Here is a 15,265-nt window from a genome sequence, read left to right as displayed (position 1 = left end):
ATCAGCATGGCTTTAGAAAGCATCGCTCCTGCGAAACGTAACTCGCCCTTTTTTCACGTGATATCTTGCGAACCATGGATGAAGGGTATCAGACGGATGCCATATTCCTTGACTTCCGGAAAGCGTTTGACTCGGTACCCCTTTGCAGACTCCCAACTAAAGTACGAGCGTATGGGATTGGTTCCCAAATATGTGAGTGGCTCGAAGACTTCTTAAGTAATAGAACCCAGTACATTGTCCTCGATGGTGAGTGTTCATCGGAGGTGAGGGTATCATCTGGAGTGCCCCAGGGAAGTGTGGTAGGTCCACTGTTGATTTCTATCTACATAAATGATCTTTTGGATAGGGTGGGTAGCAATGTGCGGCTGTTTGCTGATGATGCTGTGGTGTACGGAAAAGTGTCGTCGTTGAGTGACTGTAGGAGGATACAAGATGACTTGGACAGGATTTGTGATTGGTGTAAAGAATGGCAGCTAACTCTAAATATAGATAAATGTAAATTAATCCAGATGAATAGGAAAAAGAATCCCGTAATGTTTGAATACTCCATTAGTAGTGTAGCGCTTGACACAGTCATGCCGATGAAATATTTGGGCGTGACATTGCAGAGCGATATGAAGTGGGACAAGCATGTAATGGCAAGTGTGTGGAAGGCAGATAGTCGTCTTCGGTTCATTGGTAGAATTTTGGGAAGAAGTGGTTCATCTGTAAAGGAGACCTCTTATAAAACACTAATACGACCTATTCTTGAGTACTGCTCGAGCATTTGGGATCACTATCAGGTCAGATTGAGGGAGGACATAGAAGCAATTCAGAGGCGGGGTGCTAGATTTGTTACTGGTAGATTTGATCATCATGCGAGTGTTACGGAAATGCTTCAGGAACTCGGGTGGGAGTCTCTAGAGGAAAGGAGGCGTTCTTTTTGTGAATCGCTACTGAGGAAATTTAGAGAACCAGCATTTGAGGCTGACTGCATACAATTTTACTGCTGCCAACTTACATTTCGCGGAAAGACCACAAAGATAATAGAAGAGAGATTAGGGCTCATACAGAGGCATATAGGCAGTCTTTTTTCCCTCGTTCCGTTTGGTAGTGGAACAGGGAGAGAAGATTCTAGTTGTGGTACGAGGTACCCTCCACCACGCACCGTATGGTGGAAATGCGGAGTATGTATGTAGATGTAAATGTAGATGTGGTTCAGTTGTTTCAGTCTGGGGTGGTATTGGGTGACGCAGAGGTCACTCTTTTGTAGCTGGCTCTTGGAGATGGTGGGGGGATTGGGGGTGTGTGGGGGAAATGAAATGGCACGGGGAATCTGCGGTCTGGAGATGGGTGCCGGTCTGTGAAGGCCTTGGTGAGAACTCAAGCATATTGGGAAAAGGATTTCTTGTCACTGCAGATATGCCATCCCCAGGTGGCAAGGTTTTAAGGTGGCGATTTTTCGATGTGGGGGGGATGGCAGCTGTCAAAATGTAGTTACTGTTGGTAGCTGGTGCGTTTGATGTAGACAGAGTTGTGGATGGAGCCACCAGAGAGAGGAGGAGGTCAATGTCTAGGAATGTGGCATGCTGGGTTGAGGAGGACTAGATGAAGTAAGCAGGAGAGAAAGGTGTTGAGGTTGTGAGGAATGAGGTTAGGATGTCTTAGCCTCTATCCAGGTCATGACCCTGAACCAGACTAGGGGTTTGGGAGAGTGGGAGGGTTTCTTCTATATGACCCATAAACAGGTTGGCATGGACCTTCAAAGGTACGAGCATATGGGTAGAAGGACAGATCCTCAAAATTACAGACCAATATCCTTAACATCGGTTTGTTGCAGAATTCTCGAACATACTCTCAGTTCGAATATAATGAATTTCCTTGAGACAGAGAAGTTGCTGTCCATGCATCAGCACGGCTTTAGAAAGCATAAAAGGGTAAAGTTGGTCAACCTGGGCCATCTGGATCCTCCCTCCACCTTTAGCTTCTCTGAACTGTGCAGATGAGAGTTATCCTTATGGCGTATTCTCCACTCCCAAAATTGTCCCAGCCTTAACCAACAGTAACTTATTATCTCCATCCCTCCACACAATAGTTTCCACCCCCTTGTCCTATCACCTTCTCCCTTTTCATGCTTCCCTCATCCTCCTTGTGTGCTGCTTTCTGCGTATATACCCACCTGTCCTTTCCCTTACCTGCTTATCTCGTTTGCCACTCCTCTCCTCTTCCACTTCCCCTTCCCTGCCCCACTTCTGATTGCTATTCATAAGACAGTAACATTTTGGTTGGAGCTGCCAGTGATATAGGTCAGGTGTGTGTGAGGTATGCTTATGTTTGTTAATGTGTGGTTTCTTTGCTGAAGAACGATTTGACCTAAAGCTATAATGTGTAAAATTCTTTTTGTTGTGCCTGTCTGCATCTCAACGAGCCATCATTATGGTGAATAGCAATCTGCCCTTTTTCCTAATATTGTTGATATTTCAACCTTGAGTTTCCATTGCCTAAGAAATTGCTGGTTCTTAGGTCTGAACTGGTGGGCCACAGCATGCAAATTAACCTTATTAACTGCTATGCTGTGTTGCATGTAGAACAGCTTGTGGCATCACTCACGCTGTTGCGGAAGTAACGCCCCACTGTTTCAGAAGTTCTCATTGAGGCTAACTACAGCACCCTGGATGTAGATCTTGTTCTAGTTCTTGTTGATGGTCCTCTGTATGGCATCACAGTTGGATCCTTGCTTTCTGGTTGTTCTGTCACATCCTCTTCACTATGCTGAACTTTGAAGACGGACCCTCCCACAAAGGTTGGTGATCGTCAAAGGGTCTTTAGTTTCCTTGAATGAGAAACCTCCTTCATCAGTCTGAGGCTCAGGGCTATAGTGGTGCCTCATATGACGGATGAAGGGTCATAATCCTTGACTTCACGCACAATGTCCGATAAGTGAGAGAGGATATGACTTGACATGCAGTAGCGCTTCTGTAACATTTCTGAGAGTCCCCCTGTAAATACAGACATAAAAATCCATACCAAGTCCCCAGGGTTGTATCTCATTGGTTGGTGTTTGGCGTTATAGTGTTCTTTCATTCTCCTGGCCCTCCAGGGTTGTATGTGGCCTAACTGTTCTGTTGACAAGGTGTTCCACATAATCATTGAGAGTATGTTCTGGTTGAACCGCGAATGGTGTATGCATTGCCTTTTTGGCCTCACAACTGTATAGCAGAAAGAACGTTGTGAAGCCTGTAGTATCTTACTTCACTGTGTTATATGCGAACGTCTTGATAGGCAATATACCTTTCTCTGTTCGACATTGACATATATTGAGAGGAAATCCGCCAACCTCTTTTTAAAGAGTGAAGCTATTCGTCTGGATGGTGAGTTCTTGCATGATGTTGCAACGTTAAAGTACCTCTGATATTAGTCATGGCTGGAAAACCTTTTAATGGACAGATATCATCACATGGAGTGCTCCGTGCTTCAAAATGGTGTTTTCTACCAGGAACAAGCATAGGAACTCGGGCTCAAGTTTAAAAGAATAGTTGACAATACACTGGATAGATATTTAACCAGACCAGTAGAACAGTTCATAATGGGAGGGAACCTCCATGGTATACAACCACAGTAAATAAATTTATAAAGAAACAGAGATTATTTCATAATGGGTGTAAAACAAAATGTAGGGCTATAGATAGAGAGATGCTGAATGAAACGCACTTAGCTAGCGAGAGAGCAGTGTGTGATGACTTCAGTCACTACTGTAACAGAATATTGTCAAGAGATCTCACAGAACCCAAAGATATTCTGGTTGTATGTAAAGGCTGCTAGTGCCAACAAAGTTAGTGTCCAGTCGCTAGTGAATGAGACAGAAACTGAAATTGAGGGTAGCCAAGCAAAAGCTGAAATACTTAACTCCATTTTTAAGTGTTCCTTTACAAAGAAAAACATGGGAGAATTGTCCCAATTTAATCCTTGTACCACTGAACAGATGAATGAAATGAGTACTAAAGCCAGTGGTGTTGAGAAACAGCTGAAATCTTTAAAATTGAGAGCAAAGTTCCAGGGTCTGATGGAATCCGTGTCACATTCTATACTGAATTTGCAGCTGAGTTAGCCCCTCTTCTAACTATAATGTGTTGTAGATCCCCCAAACAAAAAACTGTGCCCAGTTCTTGGATGAAGGCAAAGGTCACAAAAGTCTATAAGAAGGGTAGTGGAAGTTGTTCACAAAACTACCAGCCAGTACCCCTGATATGGATTTGTTGTGGAATCTTGGAACAAATACTGAGCTCAAACGTAAGATGTGATTTGAAGAGCATGACCTCAATGACAACTAGCATGGATTTTAAAAACATCGATCATGTGAAACCCAACCGCACTTTTCTCATATGACACACTGAAAGCTTTATATCAAGGCAACCATGTAGGTGCAGTATTTCTTGGTATCAGAAAAGCATTTGACTCAGTAATGCACCAACGGTAATTGTCAAAAGTATGATCATATGGGATATCAAGTGAAATTAGTAACTGGATTGAGGATTTTTTGATGGAAAGGGCACAGCATGTTATCTTGGATGTAGAATCATCGTCAGATATTGAAGTAGCTTTGGGTGTGCTCCACGGAAGTGTATTGGGACCTTTACTGTTCATGTTGTATATTAATGACCTTGTGGACAATATTAATAGTAAAATCAGGATTTTTGCAGATGATGCAGTTATCTACGATGAAGTACTATCTGAGAGAACCTGCATAAATATTCAGTCAGATCGCGATAAGATTTCAACGCAGCTCAGAGACTGGTAACTTGTTTTAAATGTTCAGAAATGTAAAATTGTGCATTTCAAGAAAAGAAAAAAAAAAGGTCGTATCCTATGACTATAATACCAATCAGCTACCGTTGGAATTGACCAACTCATACAGATAGCTGGGTGTAACACTTTGTAGGGATATGAAATGGAATGATCACATAGGTTCAGTTGTGCCAAAAGTAGGTATAGACTTTGATTTATTGGTAGAATACTGGGGAAGTGTAATCAGTCAACAAAGGATATTGCTTACAAATCACTCAAGCAACCGATTCTAGACTGTTGATGAAGTGTGTGGTACCTGTACCAGATAGGACTAACAGGGAATATTGAACATATACAGAGAAGGGCAGCACCAATGGTCACAGGTTTGTTTAATCTGTGGGAGTGTGTCTTGAAGGAAGTGAATTGGAAGACACTCGAAGATAGATGTAAACTATTCCAAGAAAACCTATTAACAAAGTTTGAAGAACAGGCTTTAATTATTATTGTAGGCATATACTACGATCCTCTGTGTATCTCACACGGTGTCATGAAGGTAAGGATACAATAATTACTGCACACATAGAGGCAGTCAAACGTTCTTCCCGTGTTTCATATGTGAAGGGGACAGGAAGAAACCCTAATAACTGGTATAACGGGACGTACCCTCTGCCATGCACCTCGCAGTTTCTGTAGTTTCGACAGTGGATACAGCTTTGGTGACAATGTAGTGAATAATATAGTTAGTGCAGACTATTATCCATCAATTCTCTTTTATCTTCTTCAGTACTCTCACCTAGAGGTTGATTTCCATTAGGTGGAATGGTGCTGCTGCAGATGGAATTGTTACCAGGTGTTTCAGGTAATTGCAGCATGTGTGTGCATTGCTGGCATTCCTTACAGTGGCTCCCATTGTGTCTAATGGATTGGTAGAACCTGACGAGTGATATTGCATCTGATTCTGTCTGAATGGTTTGTGATATAAATATGGCTGCAACTTGTTGATGGCCGAAAAAATTGTGTAAGACACTCTTTCTTGGCTGCAGGATAATTCATCTTGGACTTGGAGAGTATGCTGGAAGAATAAGCGATCACTTTTTCAGCCCCTTCCTAAATTTGTACTAGAACTTCACCTATCCCGTAACTGCTAGAATTGGCATACAGCTTTCTCTCTGCATGTTTGTCCTGCAATGCACTGGAGATGTTAGCACCTCCTTTGAGGACAAGGAAAGACTTCTTTTGCACCTTGTTCCAGGAAAATTTGGCATCTCCCTTGTTTGGTTCTTGCAAGGGACGTGTTCAGAAGTCCTCTTTGAACTGCCATTAGTACAAAAACATTCTGAGAAAGCATCTCACATCACAAATGTGTCAGCGAATCTGAAATCTGTCAGTGATCTTATTTTTTCTGGATTGGAACAGACTCCATCACAAGTAACCTTGCACCCCAAGATTTTTATTTGTTGGCTGACAAAGAGGCCCTTTTTCTGTTTCAGGCAGAGACCTGCAATTTGAATGCACTTCATCAAAGCTCTCAGGAAGCTAAGTTGTTCTTCAAATGTCTTTGAAAAAATGACTATGTCATCCATGTAGCAAAGACATATCATTCATTCAAGGTGTCGAAACAGGTTGTCCATCATTCACTCAGAGATGTCTGCAGCATTACATAGTCCAAACGGCGTAACTTTGATAGGAGGCCATTCGGAATTATGAAGTCAGTCTGTTTCCAGTCATTGTTATTAACCTTGATTTACCAGTATCCTTTTTGCGTGTTCATAATTGAGAAGTACATTGCTCCTTTCAAGCATTTAAGGTGTCATCACTGTGCGGCACCTTCACCTCGTTGTTGTTTTAAGGGCCTTATACGCTTGTATTACTAAACCAAATTTACTTTTACAGGTGGTTTAGAACATAGTCTCTTTAATGAAAACAGTTCAAAAGAGTTTGTAGAAGATGTTTTTATTTGTTAATTTATTAAGCTGAATAAAACTAACCGTATTTGGCATTTTTACAAAAATCATGAACTGTACTCTCAGTTTGCAAACTATTAGTAAGAAGTAGGAGAATCAAATTTTATATTCTGCAACCTTATATTGATAAGTTATTGCAAAAAGTTTCAGGTTCACCCTGCGATTATATCCGGAGGTGTAAAAAGTTAAACTTCAGATATCTTGTAGTGTGTATTTTTTGGCTGACTTTGCTTCAAATTATCCACATGAAAATTGCTCAAGAAACCTTCTTTTATCATTATTTCACTTGATAGAGCACAAAAAGATGGCCTTGTTTTGTTTCAGGAGAATATTGCCAGAAGAGTGGTGCACTTTTGATAGTTGTGGTGTGGGGTCAAACAAATGTGTATATCTGTGGAAGTATTATTTTGTCAGAACTTTTACTTATGTCCAGTGGGAACATGTGCAGATGTACACACAAAATTTGACCAAAATCTGTGAGGCCATGTGGAAACTTTATCCAAAATTAGACTATTTGACATGGAATACCCCAGATAAATCTTGCGTAATAGCTATAATAATAATGGATAGATTAATTTGTGCTTATACAGATATGTAGGAACAATATTCCTTCCTACATATGATCTACAAATGGAATACAGAGGGAGGAAATCATTCTGTTGCTCTAAGTACCCTTGTGTGCAAATTATTTGGTCACTTACCGAATGCAAATTTCGTTGTATGTTGATGTTTTCCTTAAGTTATTTATTGGTATTAGGTTAGTGATTTGCCTGCTCAAGATAAATAAGTGAAATTGATGCCTTTGTTAACACTGTTATGACAACATTGACACTGTTCCGGCAACAAATGGCAAATCTTTCGATTAAAATTTTGTTTCACTCAGGTTGCTGAAAGCAAAATAACAGATTCTTAACTGGATCAGAAGCATCATATGCAGTTAATCTACTAATTTCCTCATGCTTTGATATCTCTTACAACTTTGTTGCATAATAATTTTGATTAATTAGTCAGTTAATCAGTTTCTGCTTAGCATTTCTGCTACATTCGTTGTGATATGGTTGTAGTAAATGACAGTAACCTACTATTTTCAGAGATGCTGGAGTACTACACTAAGAGGGGTAAGCTGTTACACTGCACGGCAAAGTTCTGTAAGTGTGGAGAAGTTCCAGATGCTTTTGAATATTCGTCAAAACGTGATGTTCTAGAAGCATATGGAAAATGTTATGATTTGAATGTAGTTGGATTTGTGATAACTCCAAGGACATTTGGAGCACGAGTGAAGCTTAATTCTGAAGAGATGAAACTATGGGGAGGAGAACTGTCATCAGCCACATCTTCACCTCAGAATTCACCTAGAATGAAACAGAAAAGGAATGCAGATCTTTACATAGATGTCAGGGACAGAGAGAGCAAACATGTACCAAATTGTCAAGCATCTCTTATTTGTTTACCAGAGACTGATATTTCATTGCAGCCAACCAAAGGATTTGGTAGTAAAGCTCATATCACACTGGGATGTGCAGATGGGATACAGCCGGTCACAACAGGTTTAGACCTACTTGATGTTATTGATTGTGAAGCATTGTCACATGAAGGAGGTGAGTCTGTCAAAACATTTACATTTTCAAGGGGTATTCTGAGAAATTATGGACAATCAAGGTGGGTACTGTATCCAAACCAAAAAATTTTGGTGAAGTCAGTTTTTACGGGAAATTACTAGATATCATTTTGGTAATGGGATTTATTAAAATATTTGGTACAGTTACTGCCATACACTTGAGCTATCAAAAGAGTGTGGGAATTTGTATGTAGAATGTCAATAAGTTGTAGTGTGGAATGGTAAAACATGCAAGAAAAGTAAAACTATTGATATTTTTATTTCAAGATTTGTCACGAAAATAAGTGTCATTGAATTCTTGCAAGACATTTATGTCTGAAAAAGAGTTGTGTAATGCCACATAGTTTGATACTTCATTTATTGCATCACAGTCACTGGCTAAAAAAATTTCAATTACTAGTGTCTGTCAGCTGAACTGTCACTGTAGTTTCTTCTTTTTCTCATATAGAGATTTCTGAAGAAGTGCTTTTGAATAGGACATACTTTATTGGCGGGGGGGATTTGAATGTTTTAACTTCTAAACATATGGTACAAACAGTAAAGTCTTGGAAACAGAGCTTACTTTTCTTGTGAGGTACAAAATAACCTTTCTACATTCCACTCCCCCTCCCCTTGTGATAAATACCTCTTTCAGTGCTTTCATAGCTTCACTGGAGACAGGATGGAAGATATAGTTTGCACAACGATTTTGCTTCGGAATGTTGCTTAATCTGCTGACCGAGACATTAAATAAAACTTTTGAATTTGGAAGATAAAAATAAAGTGATTATTCTGCACATGAGTGAAATGTGGTTTTCGTGATACAGTACAAGTAATAGTAAACTCATTGAAAAGATTTATAACAGGTTATTGAAGTAGTGAGTTAAGATCTAAATTACATTGCCTGTCTGCATAACTGAAATATGAAAATGTTGTCTCTCTCTCTCTCTCTCTCTCTCTCTCTCTCTCTCTCTCTGTGTGTGTGTGTGTGTGTGTGTGTGTGTGTGTGTGTGTGTGTGTGTGTTTGTTTGTTTGTTTGTTCTTGGTTCATTGTCAGTCAGGTCTTAGCTCCGATCATTTGGGCATCCACAGCCTTTGTTTGTAATTTGTGACATCTACACCTTGTAGAATATGACTCAGACAAATTGTTCTGTTTTTAAGTCACTCAGCATGAGTGTATTACTAAATTTTGGCCTTTATTCACTGATCTCTTCTTGTGTCATAAATCGGAGAGTTTATGTTTTTATCTAGTTAAAAAGTTCAGTTGTTATGGTAGTTAATAATTAAGAAAATAAGTGACTGAAGATGATAGATGGCTTGCAAGGTCAAATATCAAGACTTACATGGGGCTGCAAATGGACAATTAAGATGAGCTATGGGCCTGAACATAAGATTAAATATAGTCATTAATGGATTGGGGTGTCTGCATAAGGTGGACACCTTGTAGTGGGAAAATGCGATATATGTAGTTCTGTACTCGTACCGTATACAATGACTTATGCAAAAAAGAAACAGAGCCCTTAGACAGAAATTTGAGCAAAGTGCTTCAGATGTGGGATTTATTTGATCAACAAAAATATTACTATTGGTCCATGCCCATCTACATTCCCTGAGATATAATCTTTAAACTATTTTCTTTTAGATATGGCAATTGACTATGCATTTTGATACATTGTTTCTGCAGGATCTTGGTAATTGTACTTTTCTTTTAAATCACTGTGATATCAGGCAGCATTAATTTAAGCCTTCTGTATTGGATGTGTGCGTAATGCATGTGTATGAGAATCATGGCATTCATAACATAACAGTATGAAAGCAAAATTTCTTTCACTTGCTTGTTCTTCAGTAATGTATCCAAACAAATATTTGGATGTCATAATCATTGACTCATTCAGAAGCAGTATGCATAGAATAAATGCCTTCCCAACAGCAATATCAACCATACGCCAGACCAGTCTTACCCACCACCTTCCCAATTTTCTCTCAGTTGCAAAAAGCTGTTTATAGAGTCTATGTGCATACACTCAAAATTATATTTTAATATTTCCAGATTTTTAGTGCACAGCCTTTGGCAAAGTGAAAAAAGTGTCAGTTCTGTTCTAAGTTGTCTTGTACACCACTGACTACTTTATATGGTAGTTACCATGGTGTAAATTATACTTTTGTTAAAATCTGACTCTACTGCTAGTTCTGTGTCTTCATCAGTTTGGGTAAAAATACAGTAAGATGTAGGGTAGATGTGAACACTGCCTAACTATATATGTAAAAGTAATTTTAAGTTTTATTCTGGAAAGCGTGTAGACTGAAAAAGAACTCATTGTCTAACAATGACACAGATATTACTTACATATTTTTTTAATTTTTTTTTTTCATTTTAATTTTAAATGGATTGAATAATATGCTCTGATAACTTTTGCAAGAACTGTTATACACAAAATAGTGCCATTGTTGAAATCTTTGTGAGAATTTTGCACAGTTGTATAATTATGCAAAATGTGTGAATTAGTTTACTAGGTGTGGAAGGAAACAGCCATTTTCTTGTTAAGTTGTGTGTTTATGAAATTCTGTTTATATGTATCCCTAAAGTTTGTGTAAAATCTGTATCAGAATATTTGGCTCTGATATACCTTACTTCTTGAACATGTGTAATTTTGCTTTATGCACTTAAGTAAGGGTGGTTACTACATATTTTCTGTCCCCCTCCCTTCTCCTCCTACATTTAACTCAATATTTTCTCATAACTTGATCCTTTGAATGTCGCAGATGCTGTACGAAATAGAGATTCAAAATTTCAGAAAAATTTAGATAGTATAGTTTTTATACTTTTAACTTTCGTATAAAATGGAGGGCGCTACATTAATTTGGAGTAAATGTATGAGTAGATGTATTAGTCAATTGCTTTCTCATTGCTTATGATTAAACAAAGCTCTTAATAAGATTTAAATCTGAGAAGTGAACTATTTGTGATTTGCTGTGTCTTGTTTTTGGATGCTATTTCATAATTGTACATATTAAGTATTTCCATTTCTTCCCATCTCCACATTTTATACATATTTTAGAAATATGCCAGTTCGTTCACAAAGCGTACATTCGTGTATGCTATTGTATTGAGGAAAAATGTTTTCAAGTATAAAACCATTTGGGTATAAGGCTGTGTCATTTTAAAATGTTAAAAGCAACTGTAAATTTAAGTGGTCTAATAGCTAAAAGGATTTTCTTCAGATGGATACTGGCTGTGCAACCTTACATGCATACATCATGTTTTCAAGATGTCTGTGTTTATATATAAAGGTAAATATGTTGAAAAGTAAATAAATAGTGTGTACTGCCAGTTTCTTCTATTACTTTTTTTATGCCCATTGTCTCAATTTATTTTTCCGTTTGAGGTTGCAGCTTCAATAACTGTTCTCCCTTGTAGGTTCTGTGCAGAGTTTAGACAAAGACCTTTGGAATAAAATACGAATTTCTGTGTTTTTACAGTAAATTCCTAGTCATTATTATTATCCTTTATAATTATGTATGTTTATGCTGTTACCCTTAAAGTTTGTGTTTAACAATTGCTAAATTGTCCATGGCCCAGAATCTACTTTAAACTGTAGGTCCCCCTGTAACTGGCTGGGTAAGTGAGATCAGAGGCTGATAGAAGGCAATGGCAGACCTTGTCCAACACGATCATGCCTGTTCAAGTACTGTGGTGTTCAAAATCTTTTAGATTGCTGACTGCTTTACTAAGTAAGTTCGCAAGATAGGAATCCTGTAGAATTTTTCAAGAAGATAGAGTACACGTGTCTAGTTACCATACACAATTGAAAATATGTCAACAACAGTGTGTCAAAAATGGCATCAAGAGAATAGAATAATTTAACATTGAAGACAGTAGTCTTGAAGAAATTACTATGTTTATGTTAAGTATTGTTCCCAGAGAAAAACCAAACATTAAGTATAGATTTAGATTTAACCGATCTGACTACTCAAGTACCTACAATAGTTTCCATTCTTTAGGTGATTAAAAGATGAGAAAACTTTTATTTTTGCAGAAAGCAGATTTATAAAAACTATATTTGTTTTTCTGGTTCAAATAAAAATCAGAGAAGCTATATTCATTAAGGTGATAAATTCTGCTGCTTTAAGTAATAAGCAGCGCACCTAAGTATCTAAGTGAATTAATTCTTATTATGATTATTACAATTATTGAGTTTCCTTTTTTTATTAAGTGCAAATGCATATTCATACATGAAGTTGCACATTGTAAAATAAAGTGGTTAATTCCCTGTCATTGACCCCATCACTTTTGGTGGTCATGTTTGTTGCTCTAGCAGAAAGTTACTGCTAGTGGCTACTTAAACATCTCAAGCAAACAGATGAGTCAGGTGGTTCAGTTGCTGCTACAGTGATCAGATTTAGAAAAAAGATCCTCTCTCATTGTTGTTACAGTTTGTCAGACTGACAAACTGTATTTATTTTTCAAGTTTTGTGGAAAATATTTCAAGGGCAAATGCTGAGGAAATTATGAATGAGGTGTTAAAGAAATGGCATGTAAATATTTTATAAAAAATTGTGCATTTCTATATAGATCTTTTACCCTTTTTTTAAATTTTTCGCTTTGTATGTGCCACATGTACATCTTGCATAAGATTTTACATTTTATCATCAATTAGTATAGTATGTACAGTGAAACAGTAGATCCATTTAGTATGGAGGAACTACAAGAGGCTTCGAAAGGCATGGAGAACAGAAAAGCTATTGGAATAAATGCAGAAGTAATTAAATATGGAGGGTTACTGCTAGTTAAAAGACTTTTGCAATTAATAAATGAATATTGGATGAACTGTAAGATCCCAGACCCTAGGTATACAGCAGATGTAATCTCTCTTTTCAAGTAAGGGAAACGTAACAACTGTGGAAACTATCATGGTGTCAGTTGCCTAACACTGACTACAGACTGCAGTCAAAGATAATCAATAATCACATGAAAAATATCACAGAAGCTATTATTTATGAAAAACAGAATGGATTTAGAACAGATTGTTCATGTTTAGGCAATGTGATTGTAATTGAAAACATTATAGAAAAACACGGAGAATTTAATATAGAAACTCATATACGGCCTTTATCGACCTTGAGAAGGCTTTTGACAGTGTGTGTCATGATAACCTATGGAAGATAATGTCTGAATGTGAATATTACCACCACCTATTGGAAGTAGTGAAAAATCGGTACAAAACTACATGCATTGTAATAAACACAGGTAGAGATTGATTAGAAAAAATAATTATTAGCCAAGGTGTTAGACACAAGTGGACTGCCACCTACCCTTTTCAATATTTACATTGGCCGCATTCTTAGGAAATGGAAATGTGAAGTAAACAAAGTAATTAAGATAACAAATGAGGAATACCTGAATGTACTTTTATTTGGTGATGTCATTATTATTCAAAAGCATAAAGATGATCTCCGAAGTGCAGTATACCAGCTGCATGAAGTTTGTGGGAAGTACAACTTCAAAATTTCTAGTAATAAAATGAAAATAATGGCATTTGGAGGAAAATATCCAGTCAGATCACTAATTGTTTTGGATGATATAGTTTTAGAACAAGTGCCTCAAATCTCTTATTTACGCTGTTCTATAAGTTTTGATATTGAAAATAAAATACACGAATTCCAAGCTGTCTGTGGTGCCATTTGCAAAACATGGGGCCATATAGTATGAAAAGATACCTTCATGAAACACTGTAAAGTAATGGCAATTCCTGTATCATCCTATGGAAGCAAAAGCTGTGTTATCACAAAAAAATCAAAGGGCAGAGATGAGTTTCCTAAGAAAGGCGAGGACCTGCACAAGAAGAGACATGCTTAGTAATGAAGATATTAGAACAGAATTAAATATTTTCAGCATGAATGAAAAAATCCAGAAAGATTGTGAAGTTAAAATGGGGACAATACCTCATGAGAATGCCAGGCTACAAAATTCCCCAGAGGATCATCACTTACAAGCCAATGAGAAAAGAGATATTGGAAGACCTCAAAAAAGATTAGACTGATTTTGTTTGTGAGCTTGGAACCGGCAACAGCCCAATCCTTGAAAGGACAATGACGACGACAACAACAATGATGATGATGATGATGACGTATATGCCACACACAGTTGCTTGATTATTCCATTGATAAAAAATACTAGCACAGTTATCAAAAGTTTCACATTTCAAATCCCAGATAATTCTCAGTTTTTTTCTTTATTAATTTGCTGTTACTTTCACTTATGGTGAATATTTTAAAATGTAAAAATGTGATAAACCTTTGATTAAATTCCTCCATAGACTGGAGTCATCAACATCTAACTCGTTGAAAAGCAGAAGAAGATAGGAAAATAGCACTTCCACTAGAACTGTAATGTTGAACAATCCCTCTCCTCTCAGATGTACATCTGCTTTTAGTTGCTCAATGTCAATGGATAGTTTAGCTGCCTGGGACAGCCTAGCCATGCATGTTTGTGTGTTTTTGGTGTTCCGTTAGTTCCAGAAACTTAACATTGAGTACAGTCTTGTTTAAGTTCCTGTTGACAATGAAGAATGATTATTTATAATCCTTCTATTATTTCTGTTTCACCAATCCAGGACTTTAACTGTTTCATTAATATAGTTTAACAGCATGCAGGCAGTGTAACTACGATTTATAAGTTGCTACTTAATATAAAATTAAGAAATGCGCCTCTTATGTCAGGATAACAAATATTCACTTGAAATTAATTGATATGTGCAGTGGAAATACATTTAGTCCAGTTAGCATGCTATGATGATGATGTATATGCCACACAGAGTGGCTTGGTTACTCCATTGTTTAAATACTAGGACAGTTATCAAAAGATTCAAGTTTCAGATACCAGTTAATTATCAGCTTTTTTCTTTATTAATTTGCTATAAAAACATGTCAACCATTGCCA

The 15,265-nt window shown here is 37.5% G+C and overlaps 1 protein-coding gene across 10 annotated transcripts in view; it reads left to right on the top strand.

The window, feature by feature from the left end:
• Positions 1-15,265, top strand: part of LOC126457080 (2',3'-cyclic-nucleotide 3'-phosphodiesterase-like) — a 183,323-nt gene that overhangs the window by 68,772 nt on the left and 99,286 nt on the right. For 5 of the 10 annotated variants that reach the window (XM_050093092.1, XM_050093088.1, XM_050093089.1 and 2 more), the window contains exon 6: positions 7,820-8,326. In XM_050093092.1, the coding sequence (XP_049949049.1) occupies positions 7,820-8,326 (507 nt within the window). The other 5 variants (XM_050093086.1, XM_050093084.1, XM_050093085.1 and 2 more) reach the window with 3 other exon arrangements.

Source organism: Schistocerca serialis, chromosome 2 (genome assembly GCF_023864345.2).
Source record: "Schistocerca serialis cubense isolate TAMUIC-IGC-003099 chromosome 2, iqSchSeri2.2, whole genome shotgun sequence".
Taxonomy (NCBI): domain Eukaryota; kingdom Metazoa; phylum Arthropoda; class Insecta; order Orthoptera; family Acrididae; genus Schistocerca; species Schistocerca serialis.
This window is presented reverse-complemented; position numbering and strand designations above follow the sequence as displayed.